Here is a 23678-nt window from a genome sequence, read left to right on the forward strand (position 1 = left end):
CTTTACTGGCATGGGAAGTTGTTCAGCTAAATCTCCCAGACCCACTTTGAAAAATTTCCTTTGGCTAATAACAGAAAACAAGGGTTTACACTGCAGTTTTGTTTCGCTACAAATTGACTTTTCTTTTTTAGTTAGGTTTTTTTTTTAAAAGAGCTTGCAGTACAGCAGACAAGTTACATACTTGTCCATCAGGCAGCATTAATGTTTGACTCACACGCTTCCTTTTTCTCCCTTTATTCCTTCTGAACTCACCTTGCCAAGGCCAGCGATCATTGGCGTATTCTCTGTCCTGAAAGAGAAACATTTGTACAGAAATTATCTATTTCCACCTTCCCCGGGAAATCAATGGGCGCCGAGAACCCCATTTTTAAAAGGCAGTAGCCCCACTTGCATACACAAGTAACATGAGCACAAATGCACGGCAACATGTGGGGTAATTACAATAAACAACTGCGTGCACAAATGGCCAGTTTGGTGCATCCACACTCAGGGCGGTATGTACCTACACAGAGCCATGAAAGGGAAGCTGATGGAGCCTTTCCCCACTGCCTCTCCCCTCCCAGAACCTTTTCCTGCTGCTAGAGCCTTTCACTGTGGAGAGGAAAGGTGCTGGTGGAGGGCTGCCGATGGCTTTCTCTGCCTAAACAAAAGTCTCAGAACACTTCCCTATTGCTTTTCCCGTTGTTGGAGCCTTTCACCGCAACAGGGAGGTAATGGGACACTACATGGCTAAAAATAACAATGTAGACATGGGAGGCACTGCTTGGGCATGTAGATAGCCTTGTAGGTATACACCCTGGGATTCAGGAGTGTGGGGCACTCTACTTGCCTAAGCTGTGCCTCAGCATCTACATTACAGTTTACACCTGTGCTAGCTGGACATGTAGTGTCTGTATTCTATATGCCACCGCATCAGTAGATGTATCCTAAAAGTCCATATGGTTGGAAGTCTTTCCACATTGGAAAGAACAGTCTCATCAGTCAGCCAGTTTTAGGGTATAATTAGATTGAAAATCGAACACATTTCATTTTATTCCCAGCCTGTGTCTCCTGTGAGAACTGTCCAAAGGACAGTAAGGTTTCTTGTGGGTGTGGGAGAACTCTGCTGCTGGTGGATACACATTGGTGTCTGTTATGCTCTTGACTAAATGCATTCTGAATACAGTATTGTTGCCGGCACCCAGTGCCTCCCATGTCTACATTGTTATTTTTAGCCATGTAGTGTCCCTTTCATGGCTCTGTGTAGGAAAAGGTTCTGGGAGGGGAGAGGCAGTGGGGAAAGGCTCCATCAGCTTCCCTTTCATGGCTCTGTGTAGGTACATACCGCCCTGAGTGTGGATGCAGCCTGTCTTTCATGCAGGATGTAGCTACATGTACCTGACATTTCGCCCTCTACTGGAAGAGATTAGAATTGCTCAGCTGAGTGTCAGGCCCCACACAACTAACAAGTAACAGAGTTTCTCAGCTCAAGTGCAGGATCAGGAGGTTCTGGGTTCTATCCCCATTGCTCCTGCGAGGCTCTAACTGCGTCGTGGAGTATAGTGATGGAATCCTGGTGGCCTTCAATGCTTACAATTTTGTGTTTAGTATTTATATGACACTTGACATCTTCAGTGCAATTAACACACTAACTCATTTTTTCTCTAAGCATTTTACAACTTGTCACCCCAGAAAGACCAATGGAAGTGAGTACTCCAAAGCTTCTCACAGGGCGCATTCACTAAATAGCAAACCCATCTGCTTACTTAGCCAGTCCTCTAAATGTACTGACCCATGAAACATCTGCTTACCCATCAGGCCATCCATCTTACCCAGGACGGAAATTCCGCTCCTGTCCCCCTCCAAACAGCATGGGATGCAGAGGAGTGGTGACCCCAGGCCCTCGCACATACAGTGCTCCAATCCGTGGGGCATAGAACTGCAATGACAAATACCACCTCTAAGAAAGGGAGCTCAAGGAAACTTCTTAATTCCCCCTCCCCACTTCACTTTGCACCTCTTGGAAAGGGTTGTTGGATTCTACCTGTTCTGATCCTGATCCTTCCCACTTTCACTTTCCCAACAATTTATAATAATAATTTGCCCTCCGCGAATAATACTCAGCACTTCCCCTATACTGTATTCTTTTCCCATTCCAAGCAATTTACTATCTCTCTCCAGTTAGTCCTCACAACAACCCTGCACAATCCTGGTCAACTCCCTACTGTTGCAAACTCCAGTTCCTCCTTCATTGTGGTTCTTTTGCAAACAGGATACCTCTGGAACAAGAATAAGAGCCTTATCCTCCATTTTCATCTTACTGATGGCCTAGGAACCATGGAACCTTCTCAACTTTTGTACCATCTTGCTCCAAGGCTAGTTATGTAGACACAAGTCTGCCATAGGGTTGCAGAGTGTTTAACAAAAGTAAAGTAGTGTATAACTGGCTGTCCATTGTCCATGTCCTCACATCACTGTATCCACCTGTATGCACACACTGTATATATATACGTACAAAAGACAGCTGGGTACAGTAAAGACTGTCTCCAGAGTGCCATCTAGTGGGAAGCTTTAATATTTGAACAAAAGTCTAATGCACTAAATCCTCCACAGTAGAAAGAGAAACTGGCTCGACTGCCTTATTTCCTCTCTCTCTCTGTGCCACAGGGAGATGAGGATGCTCTGCCTATGTGAGCCATACACAAGTAGATCAACCCAAATCCTGAGTTACTACCTTGACAAGAGAAGAACATTCACCCACATGCCTTGTTTGGAGTCAGAAAAGCAGAGAGCATGCAGACAGCATTTGGATTCCCAAATCCCCTGCCACAATACTGGTTTTAACATGTTTTAGCCCTGATGTAGCCATTGCAGGCATGGTTTTTGTCCTCCAGACTTCTACTAAGAAAGTTGGCTTTTCCTTTCCCTTTTGTAAAAAATTAGAAAACCGCTTTTCATCATCAGCCATTCTTTGGCCAGACCTAAGGCAGAGAATACAAAGCCTCTACTCAGAGGATGCAGCAATTCAGAAGAGAAGGTTCTCATATTGAAAGATGATTTAAATATATGGACAGCTCCAGTGTGACATGAAGAGAGAAATCCAAGGGGAATAGAGGCATACCTTGTGTCCCACAATGGTGAGGTAATCCACTCCCAGCTCCTGTCCATCCACTCGCCCCTTCCCTATCATCTGGGCCGCGTCTGTGTGCATCAAAATCCTGGGCAGCCCTGATGCCATTCTGTTCTGATTCAGGATCTGAATCCGCTGGCTGAGCTCTGAGATGGGCTGGCGGGAGAGAACACTGTCACAGGTGACAGGTGACTGGGGTCTCAAACTCTTCAGACTGTGTAACACATCTTGTTAGAATGTTTCATGAACACCTCCCCTCCTATTGGTGACTGCCTCCCTTCCTATTCACTATCCTGCAGGCCACCTTCCCTCCATTCACTATCACACAAAATCCCCATAAAGAAAGAGCTTGCATGGAAAAGTGACATTGAATACTTTTGTAATAAAAGAATCATAGAAATGTAGGACTGGAAGGATCCTCAAGATGTCATCTAGTCCATCCCCTGGCTGAGGCAGGATTACGTATACCTAAACCATCCCTGACAGGTGTTTGTCTAACCTGAAGTGTAGCCATTTTTAATGACATTTAGCAGCTAATAACTAGGAGGAGAAGCCAGTAGCAAGTGACCAGCCAAATCTTTGAAGGCCACCAAAAAATGCTCCAGATACCACAATCTGGGAACCACTGTTTTAGGCTGACAGACAGAGGGGAGCAAAGGAGCAAAGAAAAAGATAGGGATATGAGAAAGGGATGACAAAGAGGGAGAAAAGAAAAGAGAGATAGGGAAAGAGAGACCAGGTCAAAAGACCAGGCAGGAAAAGCACCTCAGTGCACAGAAGATGCCAAAATAACAAATGTTAAACAGAGTATGTAGCACAGATTTAATCCCCCTTCTCTCCAACCCATGGTAAATAAAACCCAGGGACCAACTAACCATGATTACCCCAGTCTCATTATTGGCCAGCATGATGGAAACCAGGCACGTGGTTGGACGGATTGCTGCAATGGTATCATCAACTTCCACTTGTCCAGTCATCTTGGACACTGGGACAAAGGTGGCTTCTGCATGTCAAGACACGAGCAATTAGATTCATCATACAGACTAATACCGCATAGACAACAACAAGAACTTGAAGAGTATAGTCTAGCAGTTGGCGTGATAAAACAGTGGTTGCATATTGCACAGGGAGGGTGGGTGGAATGTCAGAAACTACTCAGGGTCTTGTCATATCTTGGGGAAGAAGACATTTGACTAGATGTGAGGATTATGCTTCCAGCTTTTAAGCAATGGGTGAAATACACATGCTGTAACACCAGCTAGTGGCCACATGAGGGATGTCCTTGCAGATGTGGTGGCTGCTTACCTTCCTGACCATACACGGTGAATGCAGGATAGAGAGGAAAATAGAAAAGGGGTGCAAGAGGCCTAGACTATTGAGCTAAAGCCTTCAGAGCTGCCACTAAAATACTACATTTACTGCCCAGGGAAAGCAACATTTGGCCAGGTCAGAGCGTGAGGGGGAGTGCAATGTTCCCTTCATTGAGGGCTGAAGAAAACAGCATAAAACATTGGACTTTTCCATTGTAGTTTAAAAGAAGAGAAAATTCCCTTGGTGCTACCATCAGCACCTCAAACTCTGTGCTCCCTGCAGGACCTTGATCATAATCATCTGACAAAGTAACTCCAGTAACTACACTGCTTGAGATTGCTTTTGCCAGCACCCCATTCGGAATCTTTCATTTCATGCACTGGGAAAAGTCCAGTGTGCAAAGAAAGAACTGAGACTTATATTATTTTGAAACAAAAGCTGCTGTGAAAAGCAGCTCAACAGAGGACCTGTAGGTGGGGAGTATATATCAATGACACTCCCTTGCAATCCCCATGTACTCACCTGCCATGTGCTCTTTCACAAGGTGTTCCAATGGCAAACGGACTGAGTCATGTTCCACATTAGATGTAATGAAATGAGGAGTGGCCCCGGCTGCTCTTTTGTGATCCTCACCAGGCCCATCCTGTCCCAGCATCTGACTCTCTCTAAAATGCCTCAGTGCCGTGTGGATAACTAAATTATTTGCCTGCAGAGAGGTAAGAGGGAAACCGCCAAAGGAGGGTATAACCAAGGGCAGTGGGTAGGGCGCAGAATCCCTTACTTTCAATTTCTCACTTAACTGTATGCAAATCAGAGCTTAAAATACTTTTGGTGAAAACATAATCATTAGGGCAGACTGAAAATGTCAATGGGAAATGAACTCCTCTAACAGGTCCTTTAACCAAGGGCGTTAGGCCATCTTCAGATTGTGAGAGGAGGGGTCATTTGTGCTCATCATCTCTGGGTAACAGTTTTCACTCCAGGATCTCATTTCAAAACACATCCATTTACAAGTTATAAATAAGGGAAAAGGTCATGCTATAAAGCCAGTATACAGTTTCTGTCGGTCTAACAGGTTCGTGGTTGTATCTTCATAGAGAATTGGAACTTACCACGCAGAGGAGGAAAAAGACTGCATTGTTCCGTCTTTCAAATAAAAAACAGACTAAAGGGGGAGTACTGCATCCAGTTTTGGGCCCCCCACTACAGAAAGGACGTGGACAAATTGGAGAGAGTCTAGCGGAGGGCAATGAAAATGATTAGGGGGCTGGGGCACATGACTTATGAGGAGAGGCTGAGAGAACTGGGCATATTTAGTCTGCAGAAGAGAAGAGTGAGGAGGGATTTGATAGCAGCCTTCAACTACCTGAAGGGGGGTTTCAAAGAGGATGGAGCTCGGCTGTTCTCAGTGGTGGCAGATGACAGAATAAGGAGCAATGGTCTCAAGTTGCAGTGGGGGAGGTCTAGGCTGGATATTAGGAAAAACTATTTCACTAGGAAGGTGGTGAAGCACTGGAACAGGTTACCTAGGGAGGTAGTGGAATCTCCATCCTTAGAGGTTTTTAAGGCCCAGCTTGACAAAGCCCTGGCTGGGATGATTTAGCTGGTGTTGGTCCTGCTTTGAGCAGGGGGTTGGACTAGATGACCTCCTGAGGTCTCTTCCAACCCTAATCTTCTATGAGTCTATGTTTGTTATTGTTTTGGGGCTTGTCTATGCAGTAGGGTAATGCACTCTATTGAGGGGCGGGATTTCTCAAGTGCACTAATGTGTTGTGCATTACATAAGAATGGCCATACTGGGTCAGACCAAAGGTCCATCTAGCCCAGTATCCTGTCTTCTGACTGCCACGTGCCCCAGAGGATCAAGTGATCCATCATCCGTCGCCCATTCCCAGCTTCTGGCAAACAGAGGCTAGGGACACCAGCTCTGCCCATCCTGGCTAATTGCCATTGATAGACCTATCCTCCATGAGTAGATCTTGTTCTTTTTTGAACCCTGTTATAGTCTTGGCCTTCACAACATCCTCTGGCAAGGAGTTCCACAGGTTGACTGTGCATTGTGTGAAAAAATACTTCCTTTTGTTTGTTTTAAACCTGCTGCCCCTTAATTTCATTTGGTGGCTCCTAGTTCTTGTGTTATGAGAAGGCATAAATAACTCTTCCTTATTTACTTGCTCCACACCAGTCATGATTTTATAGACCTCTATCATATCCCCCCTTAGTCATCTCTTTTCCAAGCTGAAAAGTCCCAGTCTTATTCCTCCTACAGAAGCTGTTCCATACCCCTAATAATTTTTGTTGCCCTTTTCTGAACCTTTTCCCATTCCAATATATCTTTTTTGAGATGGGGTCACCACATCTGCACGCAGTATTCAAGATGTGGGAGTACCATGGATTTATAGAGACAATATGATATTTTCTGTCTTATTATCTATCCCTTTCTTAATGATTCCCAACATTCTGTTTGCTTTTTTGACTGCACATTGAGTGGATGTTTTCAGAGAACTATCTACAATGACTCCAAGATCTCTTTTTTGAGTGGTAACAGCTAATTTAGACCCCCATCATATTTACATGCATAGTTGGCATTAATCGGTCTTTGTAAAAGCACGCAGTGCTGTTTGAAACAGTACGATGTTAAAGTGTACCATGGAACCACTATTGTGCACCAGCAATTTCTACATGGATCAACTAATGAGCACCACTTTAGTGCACTTAAGTATGCCACTCTCCCCCCGACCCTGCAGAGTGCATCACCGCATGTAGAGGAGCCATTACTGTCTGTTCTCTCAAACGCCACAATATAAGCACTCATCCTGTTCAGAAATGCTGAGGCTAGGATTCATGCGCTCACCTCCGTGCCCCCTGAAGTGAAAATGATGTCCTGGGGCCTTCCTCCCACCATCTGGGCTAGGCTCTCCCGAGCTTCATTTATGATCTCCTTGGCCTTTCTACCTGCGGGATCCATGTACACAGTTGATCAAGTTGTTTTTATTACATATTTACAGTAGAAAACTGTTAGAAAGGACACAACACTGGATGTTTATTCTTGTACTAGAAGTTCATTTAAAAGGGATTTAATGTATTTCCACAGATGTTTGATTGAATGTATGAGGTGGATTCTTATCCACATTTATTTGATTTTCTCTCTGTAAGATTAAAAGGTCAAGGAGAGGTAATAGAGTGTTTAGAAGAGAGTGTCCTTGGGCAACAGTGATAGCAAACAAAAATCACTTTCATACAGATGACATCACAAACACAGGAAATCCCCATCATTTGCAGTTAGAAGCTGCACTCAGCAAAAAAGGATTGTCTCCTGAAATTTCATGTACTTCTTTCTAAAGACATATTCCTTTCATATGTGCACTGTCCATATATCAATCATGGGACTTATGAGGAAGCTTCTTCCCCTCCATGCAAGTTCAGTGCAGTTGCTCAGTAGCTGAAAATATAAACAAACTAAAAATAAATCACAGTTCAAACAGAATCAGTTAGCAGACAGGAGCAGGGAGAGAAAAGACAAAGGAGGTGTCTAGAATGTTTCAGAGTCACAGCGAGCTAGCACAGTAGGTGAACTTGTTTCCTTGGAACTCTTTTTGAACGTTGGTTTGGTTTTTTTAAATTGACATTTAAATGTCCTCCTGAACTTTATATTTCTCACTAAGGGGTGTCCTAACAGCACCTACACTGAACACCCAAGCAGAGGCTGTAACTCTCTGATTTTCCAATCTGAAAGAATAAGAAAGTTTTCTTTTATTTAGAAGTTTATTTTTATTAATTTCACTGGGTCATGAACTCTGTAGCTAGGGGCCAAGATTTTCAAAAGTGGCTGCCTAAAGTTTAGACTCTGAAGTCCATATTAAGGCACCTAAATAAGTGGCCTGACTTTTAATAGTGCTGAGCACCAATGAGACTTGCTGGAAGCACTGTTCTTTCTTTGTTTTTTGAGAGTCAGGACGTTTATTGAGATAACCAAATATAGATTTAGGAGCCTATCTTTAGGCACCCATTTTTGCAAATCCTGGACTCTTGAGGTGAGCTTTTTTTTATGACCCTTTTTTCTACTGTTCATGAACACTGTCAAAAACTTTAATTTTTGTATGAAACTCATCATGCTTGGTCTCAGTTCAAGGTGAAATTCTCTTTAGAGTGACTGAATTCAATCAGCTCTGCCATTTTTGAGTTACAGGAGTGGGTTAAATTACACTGCACCAGCTTTTTAAAAAGTGTCCAGCCTTTATTACTAATTATTAATATGATTATTTATTTGCATTGCATTAGCATCTAGGGTCTCCGTTGTGCTAGGCAGTTCCCACCCTGAAAAGCTTACATTCTAAGTTTTTGTTGGCAAATAACTAAAAAATGTCAGAACATTTACATTTGGCATGGTTCCAATTAGAGTTGGTCAGAAACTTTTCAACAAAAGACTTTTTTGTCAGAAAATGCTGATTTATCAAAACTGAAACCTGTCGTGGAAGCATATCAATTGTGACAGGAAGGTTTCTCAAGTCCAGGATGGAATTTCTGATGAAAGGAAGAGAGAGAGAGAACAACCCACCCCAGACAGCCAGTACCCTGGTGTTTAGGGCACTCATCAGGGTTGTGGCAGACCCAATGTCAAATCCCTGCTTTTCACTATTCTGGCTATTCTCTCTTTCTCTATTTCCCCGCCCCCACACACACACACACAAAAAACTTAGAACAGTCTTGGTTTCATTCTGCACTTGAATGGAAGCAAATATCGAAACTTTCAAATTTTTCACAAAATGGAATTCTTGTCTTCCAGACATCCCTAGCTGTAAGCTTTAGTGTAGCATGTGCCACTAGCCATATGTAGACATAAATCTTACATACGATACAATGTATAAAGCATTAAAATTCATGTCTGCATATGCTCAGCTTTGTAACTATGAATTTTCCACAACAATAGGCTTTAATCCTGCAAACATTTGCACACGAGTAGTCTCAAAGAGGTTTCCAGCTAGTGGAATCTTCTATTCATAATGATCAGGACTGCCTGTGAACCCAACTCCCCCTCTCCTTCCTGAGATCACCTCTTTCCCTTCCTTCAAAAGCTGCTCTTACCTGCTGTGTAAGAACTGCTGGGATTGCCCCAGGCCTCATGCATGGCCTTTGTTACAGTTTGGATCACTTCTGGTGCCATTGGGGTGGTTGCATTGTAATCCATGTAAACCTTGCTGTAGGTAAGGAAGCAAAGAGAAAGAGAGAGAAATTAGAATAGGAGAGGAGAAGAGAGTCAGCTGTCAGCAGGATCAAACAATGAACGTTACGACTCCATCAGAGAGAACATGTCTTTTTTACACTAAAATAGTGCTTTAACCAAGTTTCATTTGAAGCAAGCATTACCCTCCTCCTCTCTCATATAAGATCATAGCACTAGAGCAGAATGACCACCCCCCCTCCAAAAAAAACTGAGAGATCCCAGCCCTGACCATCACCATGTCAGAAGAGATCACAACTGGATCTTAAGTCAGACATTTTGAGCTGAGTCTTAATCATGACCTGTACGAATATCTAGGCCTAAAACCTGTTACTGTTCTTATGAATTTTAAGCATAGATTTCCCAGTAACTCAGAAAAATTTCACCCTTCTACTTTTTTATAAAAATGTTCTCACTCTCCACTCTCCCCTCCCCCTCCACAACCCAGGAAAAATAGAGAAGCCACTCACTCACCTTTCCACTGACTTATTTTCTTCCCCATCACACTTCTTATCCACAGCGGTTTTTCTCCCATCTTTTGTTGGCACCATTTTTTCCACTTGATTCCCCTCCATTCTGCAAAAATCTACATACAAGATCAGTATGAACAGTAAAAGTTTAAGCTTGACAAACACATACACACACGAGTCTCCTGATCATATTATGATTTCTACATAAAACACAAGTGTCTATAGTTTGTCTCATTCTTCCCTAAACATTTTGTAGTTTCTATGCAAACTTATAGTAATCACAGAATTCTTGATGAGATGCTGAAATGCTGACTCTCTCTAGTAACCTAGTAAACATATCTCTACAGTAACATTTCTGCATATTATTTATGCCTCTCCTTTCCAGTGAAGTTTTAATAAAAGGGTTCAGAGGTTTGTTTATACTTGGCACATGATGTGTATTTTCAGGAATGCTCTAGTAGAAAGGACTGGGGAGGTTTTTATCAGGAACCCTCTCTCTTCCCTCTCATTCTACATCTCTCCTATACCATCTGTGTAAATATCCTCACCTTTCTAAAGTGGTTCTGATTCTTTTCCACAATTCTTTGAGACCTTCTATTGAACTCTGCGATCCAATGATCCTTCACTCTGTAGCAGCCTTGTCTGTGGTGTGGGGCAGCGCAATACCTACGCACCAGAGTTTAACCAAAATAAAGATGTCTATTCATTCTATACAGAAGGCTAAACTATATTTTTAAGGATTGTCTGTAAGCCAAGTCTGCACATCAAGGGCCATACACTGCTCTTAGACTACAGCAGAGTTCCCACCAATAACAACTGGAAGCTTGTACCAAGATCAGAGTAGAATATGGATCTTATGTACCTCAGATTTTAGTTAGTAAAGTTACTGTTTCATTCAGCATCACTCAGTAGGAAAACACGACAGCAGTGACCCTAAAAGTACCTGGTATACCTGTCCTTCATTTATCAGGCTACTTACTTGTCTACAATTTCTTGATGCATGCTGTCATAAATATAAATGGAAGGGTAAACACCTTTAAAATCCCTCCTGGCCAGAGGAAAAACCCTTTCACCTGTAAAGGGTTAAGAAGCTAGGATAACCTCGCTGGCACCTGACCACAATGACCAATGAGGAGACAAGATACTTTCAAAAGCTGGGGGGAGGGAGAAACAAAGGGTCTCGGTCTGTCTGGGTGATGCTTTTGCCGGGGACAGAACAGGAATAGAGTCTTAGAACTTAGTAAGTAATCTAGCTAGATATGCATTAGATTATGGTTTCTTTAAATGGCTGAGAAAATACGCTGTGCTGAAAGGAATGGATATTCCCGTCTTAGTGTCTTTTTGTAACGTAAGGTTTTGCCTAGAGGGATTCTCTATGTTTTGAATCTAATTACCCTGTAAGGTATTTACCATCCTGATTTTACAGAGGTGATTCTTTTTACTTCTATTAAAATTCTTCTTTTCAGAAACTGAATGCTTTTTCATTGTTCTTAAGATCCAAGAGTTTGGGTCTATGGTCACCTATGCAAATTGGTGAGGATTTTTACCAAACCTTCCCCAGGAAGTGGGGTGCAAGGGTTGGGAGGATTTTGGGGGGAAAGATGTTTCCAAACAACTCTTTCCCAGTAACCGGTTAAACGTTTGGTGGTGGCAGCGAAAGTCCAAGGGCAAAGGGTAAAATAGTTTGTACCTTGGGGAAGTTTTAACCTAAGCTGGTAAAAGTAAGCTTAGGAGGTTTTCATGCAGGTCCCCACATCTGTACCCTAGAGTTCAGAGTGAGGAAGGAACCCTGACACATGCAATTGCAGTAATTGTGCAAATTAAGCATGCAATTGCGCACCTACACTGTTTTAATATCTGGCTGTTAAAGGGTCATAATCAGTCTTAAGAGTTAAAATGCCACTGAGTTGACTAGAACAGTTCACACCTCTCAAAGCCTTGTTTCAGGCTTTCTGCAGATTCCAAGATCATTTTGAGAACCGTTACACTTGCTTCACGTTTGCCAAATTCTATTCATAACCATAAGAACCAGAAGTTTTTCTTTAAAACATGAAAGCTTCCTTTCTGTAAAATCTGAATCTGTCCCAAGACCAGTTAAACACTTCAAGGGCCAAATCTGAATGAGATATCAGAGAATGAGTGATCCTGGGTTTTTTTAAATAGGAGAATAGTCTGGCTACCATAATATCATGTGGATACTGAGGTGTACTTGGATATAAAAAAGAGGAATGGCAGTATTAAGACAGGAAGTGATTAAAGCAAAATGAGTGAGGATATGAATATTCACTAAGGATACAGTTAAGAGTACCAAATACTTTCACTTGTCATCTAAGACAATATATAAAATCTTCACTGAGGGTTCTGGGCTGGGGGTGCAGGTTCTGGGGTGCAGGAGGGGGTATGGGCTCTGAGCTCAAGGTGCGGGCTCTGGGGTGGGGTCGGGGATGAGGGGTTTGGAGTGCAGGAGGGGGCTCCAGGTTGGGGGGGCGGGGGTTAGGGCTGGGGCAGGGGCTGGAGCTTACCTTGGGCGGCTCCCTGTCAGCGGAGCAGCAGGGATAAGGCAGGCTAGTCCCTGTCTGTCCTGGCTCCATGCTGCACCCCAGAAGTGTCCAGCAGGTCCAGCGCCAAGGCGGGGAAGAGCAGGAGGCTCCACGGCACGCACTGCTCTTGTTCGCAGGCACCGCCCCAGCAGCTCCCATTGGCTGGTCCCCGGTTTCCAATGGGAGCGCAGAGCTGGTGCTTGGGGCAGGAGCAGCGCGCGGAGCCCCATGACCCCCCTGCCTAGAAGCTGGGCCTGCTGGCCACTTCCGGGGCGCAGAGCAGTAGGTAGGGACTAGCCTGCCTTAGCGTCGCAGTATCGCTGACAGGACTTTTAACAGCCTAGTCGGCGGTGCTGATCAGAGCCGCCAGGGTCCCTTTTCGACCGGGTGTTCCGGTCGAAAACCAGACAGCTGGTCACCCTAGTCCTGACCCAAAAAGAAGTTGGGGAGGGTGGAGTCGCAAGGTTATTGTAGGGGAATTGTGGTACTGCTACCCTTACTTCTGTGCTGCTGCTGCTGGTGGTGGCAGCGCTGTCTTCAGAGCTGGGCAGCTGGAGAGCAGTGGCTGCTCACAGTTTTAATTGCACTGTTAAACAATAATACAACGCCAATTTAAATGTATTATAAATATTTGTGGATGTTTCTACATTTTCAAATATACTGCTTTCAATTACAAAGTGCTCACCTTATATTATTTTTACTACAGATATTTGCACTGTAAAAAAGATAAACAAAAGAAACAGTATTTTTCAATTTACCTGATACAAGTACCATAGTGAAATCTCTTTATTGTAAAAATGCAACTTACAAATGTAGGTTTTGTTTGTTTGTTTGTTTTAACATAACTGCACTCAAAAACAAAACATTGGAAAACTTTAGCGCCTACAAGTCCAGTCAGTCTATTTCTTGTTCAGCCAATCGCTAAGACAAACAAGTTTATATCCATTTACGGGAGATAATGCTGCCTGCTTCTGATTTACAATGTCATCTGAAAATGAGAACAGTTCGCATGGCACTTTTGTAGCTGGGGTTACAAGGTATTTACGTGCCAGATGTGTTAAACATTAGTATGCCCTGGAGTTCAGGGAGATTACTGATGAACCTGGGAAGCTGAATAGCACATACCGCCTCCTCAGCTGCCCCGGAACCTGCATGGGGCATAATAAATCAAAAACTTCCCTCCAAAACCCTGCAACGGGGGGTCCGGTGGCCCCGGCAGCACCACAGGAGGCTGAGCCTCCCCTGGCCTATTATACTCTCCGCCCATGCCCCTTCATGCTTCAACCACCATTCCAGAGGACATGATTCCATGCTGATGACAGGTTCTGCTCGATAACAAACCAAAGCAGTGTGGATTTACACACCTTCATTTTCATCATCTGAGCCACCAACAGAAGGCTGATTTTCTTTTTTGGTGATTCGGGTTCTAGTGTTGCTCTTTTAAGACCTCTGACATTATATTCCACACCTCATCTTTCTCAGATTTTGGAATGCGCTTCAGATTCTTAAACCTTAATACTATTTCTTTTATCTTTTTTACAGTGCAAATATTTATAATAAAAAATAATAGTATAAAGATCACTGTACACTTTGTATCCTGTGTTGTAATTAAAATCAATATATTTGAAAATGTAGAAAAACATCCAAAATATTTATAATAAACTTAAATTGGTATTCTATTATTAACAGTGCAATTAAAAGTGCGATTAATTGTAACTATTTTTTTAATCTTGCGATTAACTGTGATTTTTTTTTTTTTTAGTCATTTGACAGCCCTGATGAGAAGAGAATTCTCTGATTGATCACGTTAAGTAGGAACAGTGAGCCGTACTAAATATATTAAAAGAGAAAATACTTTGAAAGTGGCAATTTTAAACCCCTGAATGGCATCTTATTCTTCCGTTGGAGAAAATGAACAGCTGTTTTAATTATTTGCTAAATCAGTAGTTGCTTCTCTTTTACTGGCTTTTATCATTAATTGATTAAACCATATCCACAGTAGAGAGACTAAAGCTTCCCTTATCTAAGCATGAAGACAGCAGCGGTCTTGTCTCCAATACTGACAGAGAATCTTCTATGGCATTTCTCAGATTTTGCATTTTATCTCATTTTCACCTTCCTTTATCAACATTTATGGTTCTATCTGTAATTAGACTGCAGACAGTGTGCCAGCTAAGATTTAGCAAATTAAAGTAAAGTAGTTTTAAAAGATTCTTATTTCTCTGTGAAATGTAGACCAAGGCCTTTTGAATTAAACACCTAGAACATTTTACAGACACACAAAGGAAAAGAAAAAACTACAGCCACCAAACAAGTGGTGATAGTGATAGTGTTTGTTTAATGTTTTACCTGCTAGACTCATGTAATTAGTGCTTCTGTGTCTTGTACTTTATACCTTCAGAAGTGGTCATTTTAATTGCCTTTATTAATTCCAAACTCATCCCATCCTTAACATTCCTAGTTATTGCATCAGATATACAGTAGAACCTCAGAATTACGAACACCTCAGGAATGAAGGTTGTTCGTAAAGCTGAAATATTTGTAACTCTGAACAAAACATTACAGTTCTTTCAAAAGTTTACAACTGAACATTGACTTAACACAGCTTTGAAACTTTACTATGCAGAAGAAAAATGCTGCTTTTAACCATCTTAATTTAAATGAAACAAGCACAGAAACAGTTTCCTTACCTTGCCAAATCAAATTTTTCAAAACTTTCCCTTTATTTTTTTAGTAGTTTACATTTAACACAGTACTATACTGTATTTGCTTCCGCCTCTCCCCCTGTTGCCTGATTGTGTACTTTTGGTTCCAAATGGGACATATGGTTGACTGGTCATTTCGTAACTCTGAGGCTCTACTACAGGGGCAGGCAAACTTTTTGGCCTGAAGGCCGCATTGGGTTTCTGAAATTGTATAGAGGGCCGGTTAGGGGAGGCTGTGCCTCCCCAACCAGCCAGGGCCCGACCCCCCCGGCTTCTCACCCCCAATGGCCCCCCCCGGGACTCCTGCCCCATCCAACCCCCCCTGCTCTCAGTCCCTGACCGCCCCCGGACCCTCCGCCCCTAACTGCCTCCCTGCCACCCCATCCAACCCCCCCTCCTTCCTGACTGCCCCCTTGGGACCCCTGCCCCATCCATTCCACCCCTTCTCCCTGACTGCCCCCAGACCCCTTGTCCCTAACGACCCCTTGTCCCTAACTGCCCCCACCACCCCATCCAACCCCTCCTCTCCTTCCTGACTGCCCCCCCGGGACCCCTGCCCCCATTCAACCCCTCCATTCCCCACCCTCTGACTGCCCCAACCCATATCCACTCTCCTGCCCTCTGTCCAACCCCCTCCCCTGCTGCTCCCCGACCATGCTGCCTAGAGCACCAGTGGCTGGCGGCGCGGCTGCACCAGGACAGGCAGCCGGGCAGCACAGAGCACCGGGTCAGGCCAGGCTCTGCAGCTGCACTGCCCAGAGCATTGCGCCGCATGGCAGCATGGTTACAGGGGTGGGGGACAGCCTCCCAGGCCAGGAGTTCAGGGGCTGGGCAGGACGGGCCCGCAGGCCGGATGTAGCCCATGGGCCGTAGTTTGCCCACCTCTGCTCTACTGTTTCATCCAGCTGGACCAGGCCTGCAATGGTCAGCAAATGCCTGGCTTGAGAGTATGAGGAAGGCCCTTGAAATACCAGCAACAGAAAAAAGAGTCCTGATACCAAACACCACTATTACTGCTGCAATGAGCTATATGGCTACCAGTAGTTAAATCCTGCCCTCAGATGGGGTCTGAGCACAGTGTAGTGAGAGAGAGTTGCATATGTCCAGCTGAGCCCACTGTTAAGACCTGGAGCAGCAAGTCCTTGGTCCCAGCTTAGGGACAGTTAATTCAGTCCAACTCTACCCAGCCAACTTCTCCTTCAGACATCAGCTCAGTACTGGTTCATCAGTGGGTCATACTGGAACCCGCCCACCCAATGCTTCAGAGAGCAGCCATTGGTTACCAGCACTAATACTCAGGCACTGGCCAATCAGCACACTGCCCCTCAGGCAGCAGTCAATGGTTACCAACTATTAATACCAAGGCACCAACCAATCGCTCCCTGTCCTTCAGCCACTGGTTACTAGCACTAATACCCAGGCACTGACCAATCAACTCACTGGCGCTCAGGGAGTGGTCATTGGTTACCAACAGTTAATACCCAGGCACCGACCAATCATCGTCTTGTTTAGGGGCAGGGGCTGCTCTTTTGGCAAAGTCCTCTCCCCCTTACCTGCACCGCCCGCCGAAAGCAGCCTGGGCCGATCGCAGGGGCGGACAAAAGCTGCCGCAGGTAGCCGTGATTACTCGCTCCCGTACGTTGGACTAGAAGCTCTGTCCACGCCGGTCATAGAGTCGGACCGGGCGGAAAGACAAGACGGGCAGACGTGATAGGAGAAGACGTAGCAAGAGCAGCAGTTCCGGTTTAGGCCATAGAGAGGCCAGGCTAGGACGGAACTCCCAGAAGGGGGTGTTGCTCTCGCGCTGCCCCTCTCCAAGATGGCGCAGGTAATCCTGCTCTCCGCCCTCTCTCCCCGGAGCTGCGCAAACTCCATAGAGCCTTCTCTAAGATGGCGGCGAGATCTGCCTTGGGGCTGGGCCGGGGTGGGTCAGGACACACGGCTCGGGCCTCGACCTGCGGGGCTTTAACACGTCGAGCCCACAGCGTCCTCCGGGGTCCGTGCTGAGCAGCCAATGCGGGGGCGGAGGGGAGGTGTCAGGGCCGCGCTGGGGGGGCATGAATGGCAGGGGCATAGGACCGGCCTGAGGCGCTCTCCTGCCTCCAGGGGCCCTGGGTTGTCCTTCCCCCCCCAGTCTACCGTAGGGCCAGTTCCCAGGCTTTACAGATCAGGAGCTGGATGTTAGTAACAAATGGGTTTGTTTCCCCCCGAATGTCGGGGTTTTGCGCTTTCATGTTATGCTGGCAGATTTTCTCTGCACATTGCACTCTAGAACCGTTCTTGGCACGTAATGAATGCAGATTCTCGTGGCATCACTAGAGTCCGGGAGCAGCTGGGGCTTTATGGACATCAAAAGGCACAAAACTTGCACTAAAATTGCAGTAGTTGCTAACAATGTTTGTGAAGCAAGGGGGTCCTACTTACACTCCTGGCTCCACCAAAGCCAGGGCAGCTGATCCTTTCTCTCTGTCCCCCTCCAGGGTTGCCAGGTGTCTGGTTTTCAACCGGAACGCCTGGTTGAAAAGGGACCCTGCTGACCCGGCTGTTAAAAGTCTAATCAGCGGTGCAGCAGGGCTAAGGCAGGGTCCCTGCCTGCCGTGGCTCCGTGCAGCTCCCAGAAGTAGCGGCATGTCCCCTGTCCCCCCTCCCCCCCCCCCCCCGGCTTCTAGGTGTAGGGGCAGCCAGGGGGCTCCATGTGCTGCCCCCGCCCCAAGCGCCAGCTCCTCAACCCCCTGCCCCTCCCGCTCTCTGAACCGCTCAGTCCCAGCCTGGAGCTCCCTACTGCACCCCAGCCCAGAGCCCCTCATTTTTGGCCCCACCCTGGAACCTGCACCACCAGCCCAGAGCCCATACGCCCTTCCACACCTCAGCCTGGAGCCCCCTCCCATACTCCGAACTGCTTGGCTCCCTCCCTCCCCAACCCGGATTGCACTCCAAACCACTCATCCCTGGCCCCAGCCCAGAGTCCACACCCCCAGCTGGAGCCCTCACCCCCTCCCACGTCCCAACCTACTGCCTCAGCCCAGAGCCCCCTCCAACACCTCGAACTCCTCATTTCTGGCCCCACCTCAGAGCCTGCACCCCCAGATGGAGCCCTCACCCCCTTCCAACCCCCTGAGCCAGCCCAGTGAAAATGAGCGAGTCAGTGAGGGTGGGGAGAGTGAGCGACGGAGGGAGGGGGGATGGAGGGAGCGGGAGCTGGGCCTCGGAGGAGGGGCGGGGTAGAGGGTGGGGCAAGGCCGTTTGGTTTTGTGAGAGTAGAAAGTTGGTAACCCTACCCCACACATGGGTTTTGTCACCTTTAGAAAAATGTACCAGGGTTAATGTAGATTGTTCCCCCTTAATAAAGTGAAAAGCACCTTGTGTCCATGTACAGAAGTGCTTCAACCAGTGTTATGTAACAATTAGGGCATGCTCTGCCTGAAATTTTTCGGGGATCAATTGGGGATCAATCCAGCATGAACATTGGCACAGTTGTGCATTACTGACTGACACAGCTTAGAGCTGACAGGCCCTTCAGCCAGTGAGCTTCCTTAGTTGCCAACTAAGAGTCCCCTTTCAAACCATGACTTCCTCAGAGTACTCTTCCCCAGAAATGGTCCCCCACTCCCTCCAAAAGCTCCATGTTCAACTAATGGTTCCTGCATAGACACATTCTAAGCTAATAATCCAGCTGTGAACTTCTGACACATTTCCCTCTGGGGTCCCCCTCCTAGCAATGGCCTCCAGAGTATACCATCTCCTGTTAAATGTTCCTCTCTGCCCATGAACCACTCCATTAACCCTCATCCCTGAAATGCCCTGCTCCCACTTCAGTCATACCTCTTGTCCTGGCCACCAGATGTCCCAAACTGAGCCAACTGTGGCTCACCAGCTGCAAGTACAGGTGCCAAATCATGACTTACAGCTGATGAACCAAATAATGCAGATGCTTGGATTCCATTGACAACAGTCCCCCACACCTCCATACCCACCCCACCCCCCCCGGGGCCAAAAGAAAGTGCCTTATTAGGGCTCTGCTTTGTCAGAGCTGTTCAGGTCCAACAGAGCAACATCATCTTTTGATGATGATGAATAATTTTTTGCAAAGGATTCAACAGTGTCACTGTTGAGCGGAGGTGGGCAAACCACGGCCTGCGGGCCACATCTGGCCCACGGGACCATCCTGCCCAGCCTGTGAGCTCCCGGCCAGGGAGGCTAGCCCCCAGCCCTCCCCTGCTGTCCCCCCTCCCATGCTGTTGTGTGGGTAGCACAGCTGGCTCCGGCTGGGCGGCGCAGCTGCTAGTCCTGCCGCTCTGAGCAGCATGGCGGGGGGGGCTGGATAAGGGGTAGGGGGTTCCAGGGGGCAGTCAGAGGACAAGGAGCAGGGGGGCTTCGATGAGTTGGAAGTTCTGAAGGGGGCAGTCAGTGGGTGGGGAGAGGGCGAGGGCCAGGCTGTTTGGGGAGGCACAGCCTTTCCTACCCGGCCCTCCATACAGTTTTGCAACCCTGATGTGGCTCTCGGGCCAAAAAGTTTCCCCACCCCTGCTGTAGAGTGTTCAGCACCAGATCCTATGGGTATTTTGAGGTTTATAGGGGGATTGGATACTTTAGGGGCAGTTGTTGGATGATGTGGCCAGGATGCATTTTAAAGGGTGGGGTGAGGAGGTTGGATCTTCTTTGAGATGACAGCCCATCCACTTTACAGATGCATCAGTTTAAGGCAGCCCTAGTGTGGATGCAGGGTAAAGCTCAGACTGTTTCAGAGTGGCTAGTGTGGACACACTCAGTTCTTTGTGTTTCAAAAGTTGAAGCACAATGGATTGAGCATTTGTAATATTGAAAAGCTAATATTTAAGAAAGTCAGTCAAAAAAGTGACAAAACTAAGCAAATAATAAATATTAACATTATATAAAGAGGTTAGACCAGCAGGACAGTTTCATTGTGCAGACATCTAGATGGACTGATCTAAGAGAGTAGCTATCCAACAGTATCTGTGTATACCATAATATCTTAGAATGTCTTTTTTCATGTAAACTTTGTCCTTTTCTCAGCCTGTTCTGATGTTTGTTCTTCCTGCAAAAATCTAACTTTGAGTTTCATTTTACTTTCAGGTTGTCAAAATTACAAGACAATAAGGAATAGTGATGGAGCTGTTGGATACAGGATCTAAAGCAAAGAAAACTCTAGGAAACATTGACTATGTAGAGTCATCAGAATTTTCCCAAGGAATTCTGCCTACAAATAAGGATGTCATTCAGAACATGTTGTATCTGTTGCAACCCAAAAGAGTTGGGCAAGCACAACAGTCAAAAGAAGATGCAGCCCAATTGCTTGCTGAACTTCTGCAGGAACACTGGCTGTTTTGCAACTTACACACCATAGCAACAAAAAATATAAAGACTAATATTCTCAAAATGTATGAAGAATTCACAAAACTCTATCAAACTAGAAAGCAGAGACAAAATCAGTCATTTACAGAAAAGGCAGACACATTCAACAGGAGTTCAGAACAGCTCTTTGACATATTTTGTACAGACACAGTGATAAGAAATGAGATGGAACAATGCAGTGGTATAAAAATGACAGACGTTGAGTGGAAATTTCTTGAAGATCAAAGAAGTGAAAGAAAAATGTACCATAAAGATTTCATGGACAAGAAAGAAATTAAGATGATGGAAAGAAGAAAACTCCAGTGCCTGGAGCACTTGAGAAAAATTTCAGAAAAAAAAGAAGCAAGTGAAGTCAAAGAAGAGACTTACAAAACTGATGAGAAGTCAGATGAAGGTATAAGTATAAATGAATCATACATTGTAGAAGAGGAGGATGATGAAGGTGTTCCAGATTTTTCATCTAAAGGGAAAAGAAAGCGTCTGTATTCCACCTGGACTGCCAGCTCACCAACATCAGCTGGTGATAGTATGCCTCTTGAGTGTCAACATATACGTATAAGCATCAGGAAAGTTAGGCCTGGGTTCTATGAGACAGTTGACAAGTTTAAAAACTGCTAGTACATGTCTGTCTCAAGCCGAGGCTACTGTAGTAGAAGTTAGCAACAAAACGTGTAGGAGATCTTGAAATACCATGATCATTTGGAAGTCGCTGATGTAGATACGCTAACATTCAGAAACATCCACCTTGGAGGGAAGAGCATTGAAGTAATGAGATTGGCAGAAACTGTAAAAGATTATGAACTCCAAAGGAAAAAGAAGTCATTAACTAATGATATGAAGGCGTAGAGATCTGGAGGTTATGGAGCACAACAAGTCTCTTCATCTAAGGCCCTGTCTAGACTTTTTGGGGGGAAAACTCCCACCATTGCAGCTCTACTAGTGATAACAATGGTGGGCCAATAGTGTCGACAGGACTCCAGTTGACTACTGGGAAGTAATACAAAATTGTTGATAAAGCTAATTTAAAGTACAGATGCTGAGCAGTCACAACTCCCATTAATTTCAGTGGGAATTGAGGATGCTCAGTACCTTTTAGAATTGGGACTAATTATCTTTGTCCTTTGACTGCTTTGAAGTACCCAGGGAGTACCTACTTAAATTAGTAGTTTTAATGTTGCATTTCAGATTCATATGGAATAAAGAACTACTGCTGGTATTGTGAAGGAGGTATTGTGAATGGCCTTGCCTCTCAGGCTCAAGTATATGTATCTACATTATCTCTCTCCCTCAAAGGATGTAACTGTCTGCCTCTCTGAATAATATACTTAGTTTCTTATTGGTTACTTGGTTAACTTCCACATAAATAACTGCTGAGGTTTCTTAAGGATTTATTCCAAAATATTAACCAAACTCAGTTCAGTAAACATAGTTTTTACTTTGTCATTAACAAAGTTTAAAAGCAAATTAAATTTAATGATTTGCATGCCACATTTAAACTTCTTGCCTTCAAGACCTGAGATATATATTAGACCTTAAACCAGTCACTGGGCACTAACAGCAGCAGCACTGCTTGAACAACAAATGTGGCCAGTCTTAGATCTTGGAACAGTATGATTTTCAATCCCTGCTGTAAGACCTACTTCGCACTACACATACAGCAAGTGATGTAAACTGAAATGTATTAAACAGAAACCCAGCGTGGTTTGAATATGATTTTTAACACTGTTGTATAGTGCTTTGATAATGTTCCTAGTTTGTAGAGGTTAAGGCTAGATGGGACCATTAGATCATCTAATCTAACCCCTTGTAAATCACAGGCCATTAAATTTTACCCAGTTACCCTTGTACAGAGCCCAGTAACTTGACTAAAGTGTATCTTCCAGAAAGGCATCCAGTCTTAATTTGGAGACCTCAAGAGAGAGTCCTCCAGTTTCTTTGGTAGTTTGTAGCTTAATTTGTTAATCTCCCCAGATTTAAAATATAGTGGTCTGCGAGGGGTCAGCCCCAAGATCAGCTACTGTAGAGAACTTGTCATCAGAATGAGGATCCCAAAATACACAGCAGGGACATCACACTACTCTTTCATTACATAATTTCATTAGGTAGCCAGGCAAAAAAATAGAGCAGAGAATAGAAAGATACTGCCAGATGTCCAGCGCTTGCATTATTTACACGATCCTTTGAGGAGATACCCAAGAGTCAGTATGTGTTCGTTATCATGGCATCTCTGAGCACTCAATGCCTATTTTGTTATGCTAACACCCACTTTATCTTACGCATATTTCTAATGGTTTTGACATCTTTTCCTTATCTGTATTTTTAACCCCATTTCTCTTGAGGATTCCCACTGCTAATTGGTTTATTAACCACTTACATCACAATAATTATTATATATGTCAATTAGTTACCATTTACCTGCTATAGCCATGTTGGTCCCAGGATATTAGAGGGACAAGGTGGGTGAGGTAATATTGTTTATTGGACCAGCTTCTGTTGGTGAAAGAGACAAGCTTTTGCTCTTATACAGAGCTCTTCTTCAGGTCAGGCAAAGGTACTCAGGTCTGGTCTATACTACAGACCTATATCAGTATAAATATATTGCTCATGGGTGTGAAAATCCACATTTTCATGCCCCTGAGCGACATAGTTATACTAACTTAACCCCCGCATGTAGACAGCACTATGTTGGTGCGGAGGTGGATTAACTACACCGACCAGAGAGCTCTCTCCTGTCAGTTTAGAGCAGTGGTTTTCAAAGTGTGGGGCGTGACCCAGTACTGGGTTGCGGAATGTAAGGCACTGGGTTGCAGTGGCTCTGGTCAGCACTGCTGACTGGGCCGTTAAAAGTCCCGTCGGCGGTACTGCCCAGCTAAGGCAGGCTAGTCCCTACCTGTTCTGACACCGTGCTGCACCCCGGAAGCGGCCGGCAGCAGGTCCAACTCCTAGGCA

At 45.1% G+C, this 23678-nt stretch overlaps 2 protein-coding genes across 17 annotated transcripts in view; one reads left to right on the top strand and one right to left on the bottom strand.

Annotated features, from left to right (window-relative positions):
* Positions 1-17050, bottom strand: part of SCLY (selenocysteine lyase) — a 32410-nt gene extending 15360 nt beyond the window's left edge. For 4 of the 14 annotated variants that reach the window (XM_043522351.1, XM_043522353.1, XM_007067388.4 and 1 more), the window contains exons 1-9: positions 16910-17050; positions 10116-10227; positions 9506-9618; positions 7275-7375; positions 4943-5126; positions 3985-4112; positions 3101-3265; positions 1812-1918; positions 253-289 (exon numbers count right to left, since the gene is read on the bottom strand). In XM_043522351.1, the coding sequence (XP_043378286.1) occupies positions 253-289; positions 1812-1918; positions 3101-3265; positions 3985-4112; positions 4943-5126; positions 7275-7375; positions 9506-9618; positions 10116-10216 (936 nt within the window). In that variant the 5' untranslated portion in view covers positions 10217-10227; positions 16910-17050. Of the gene's footprint in view, positions 1-252; positions 290-1811; positions 1919-3100; positions 3266-3984; positions 4113-4942; positions 5127-7274; positions 7376-9505; positions 9619-10115; positions 10228-10659; positions 10778-15341; positions 15558-16238; positions 16676-16796 lie in introns of those variants that run through there. The other 10 variants (XM_043522356.1, XM_043522350.1, XM_043522355.1 and 7 more) reach the window with 7 other exon arrangements.
* LOC102946037 lies at positions 16989-22072 on the top strand. Of its 3 annotated transcripts, none has more exons than XM_043522358.1 (3): positions 16989-17123; positions 17177-17184; positions 20451-22072. In XM_043522358.1, the coding sequence occupies exon 3, from the start codon at positions 20484-20486 to the stop codon at positions 21345-21347; it is 864 nt and encodes a 287-aa protein (XP_043378293.1). In that variant the 5' UTR covers positions 16989-17123; positions 17177-17184; positions 20451-20483; the 3' UTR covers positions 21348-22072. The 3 variants fall into 3 exon arrangements, with proteins under 3 accessions (XP_043378293.1, XP_043378294.1, XP_027685393.1); XM_043522359.1 differs by having other exon boundaries at positions 17047-17184; positions 20451-21117; positions 21157-22072; XM_027829592.3 differs by lacking the exons at positions 16989-17123; positions 17177-17184 and adding an exon at positions 17248-17352.
* Positions 22073-23678: the final 1606 nt, after the last annotated feature.

The sequence above is a fragment of the Chelonia mydas genome, chromosome 9, assembly GCF_015237465.2.
Source record: "Chelonia mydas isolate rCheMyd1 chromosome 9, rCheMyd1.pri.v2, whole genome shotgun sequence".
NCBI lineage: Eukaryota > Metazoa > Chordata > Testudines > Cheloniidae > Chelonia > Chelonia mydas.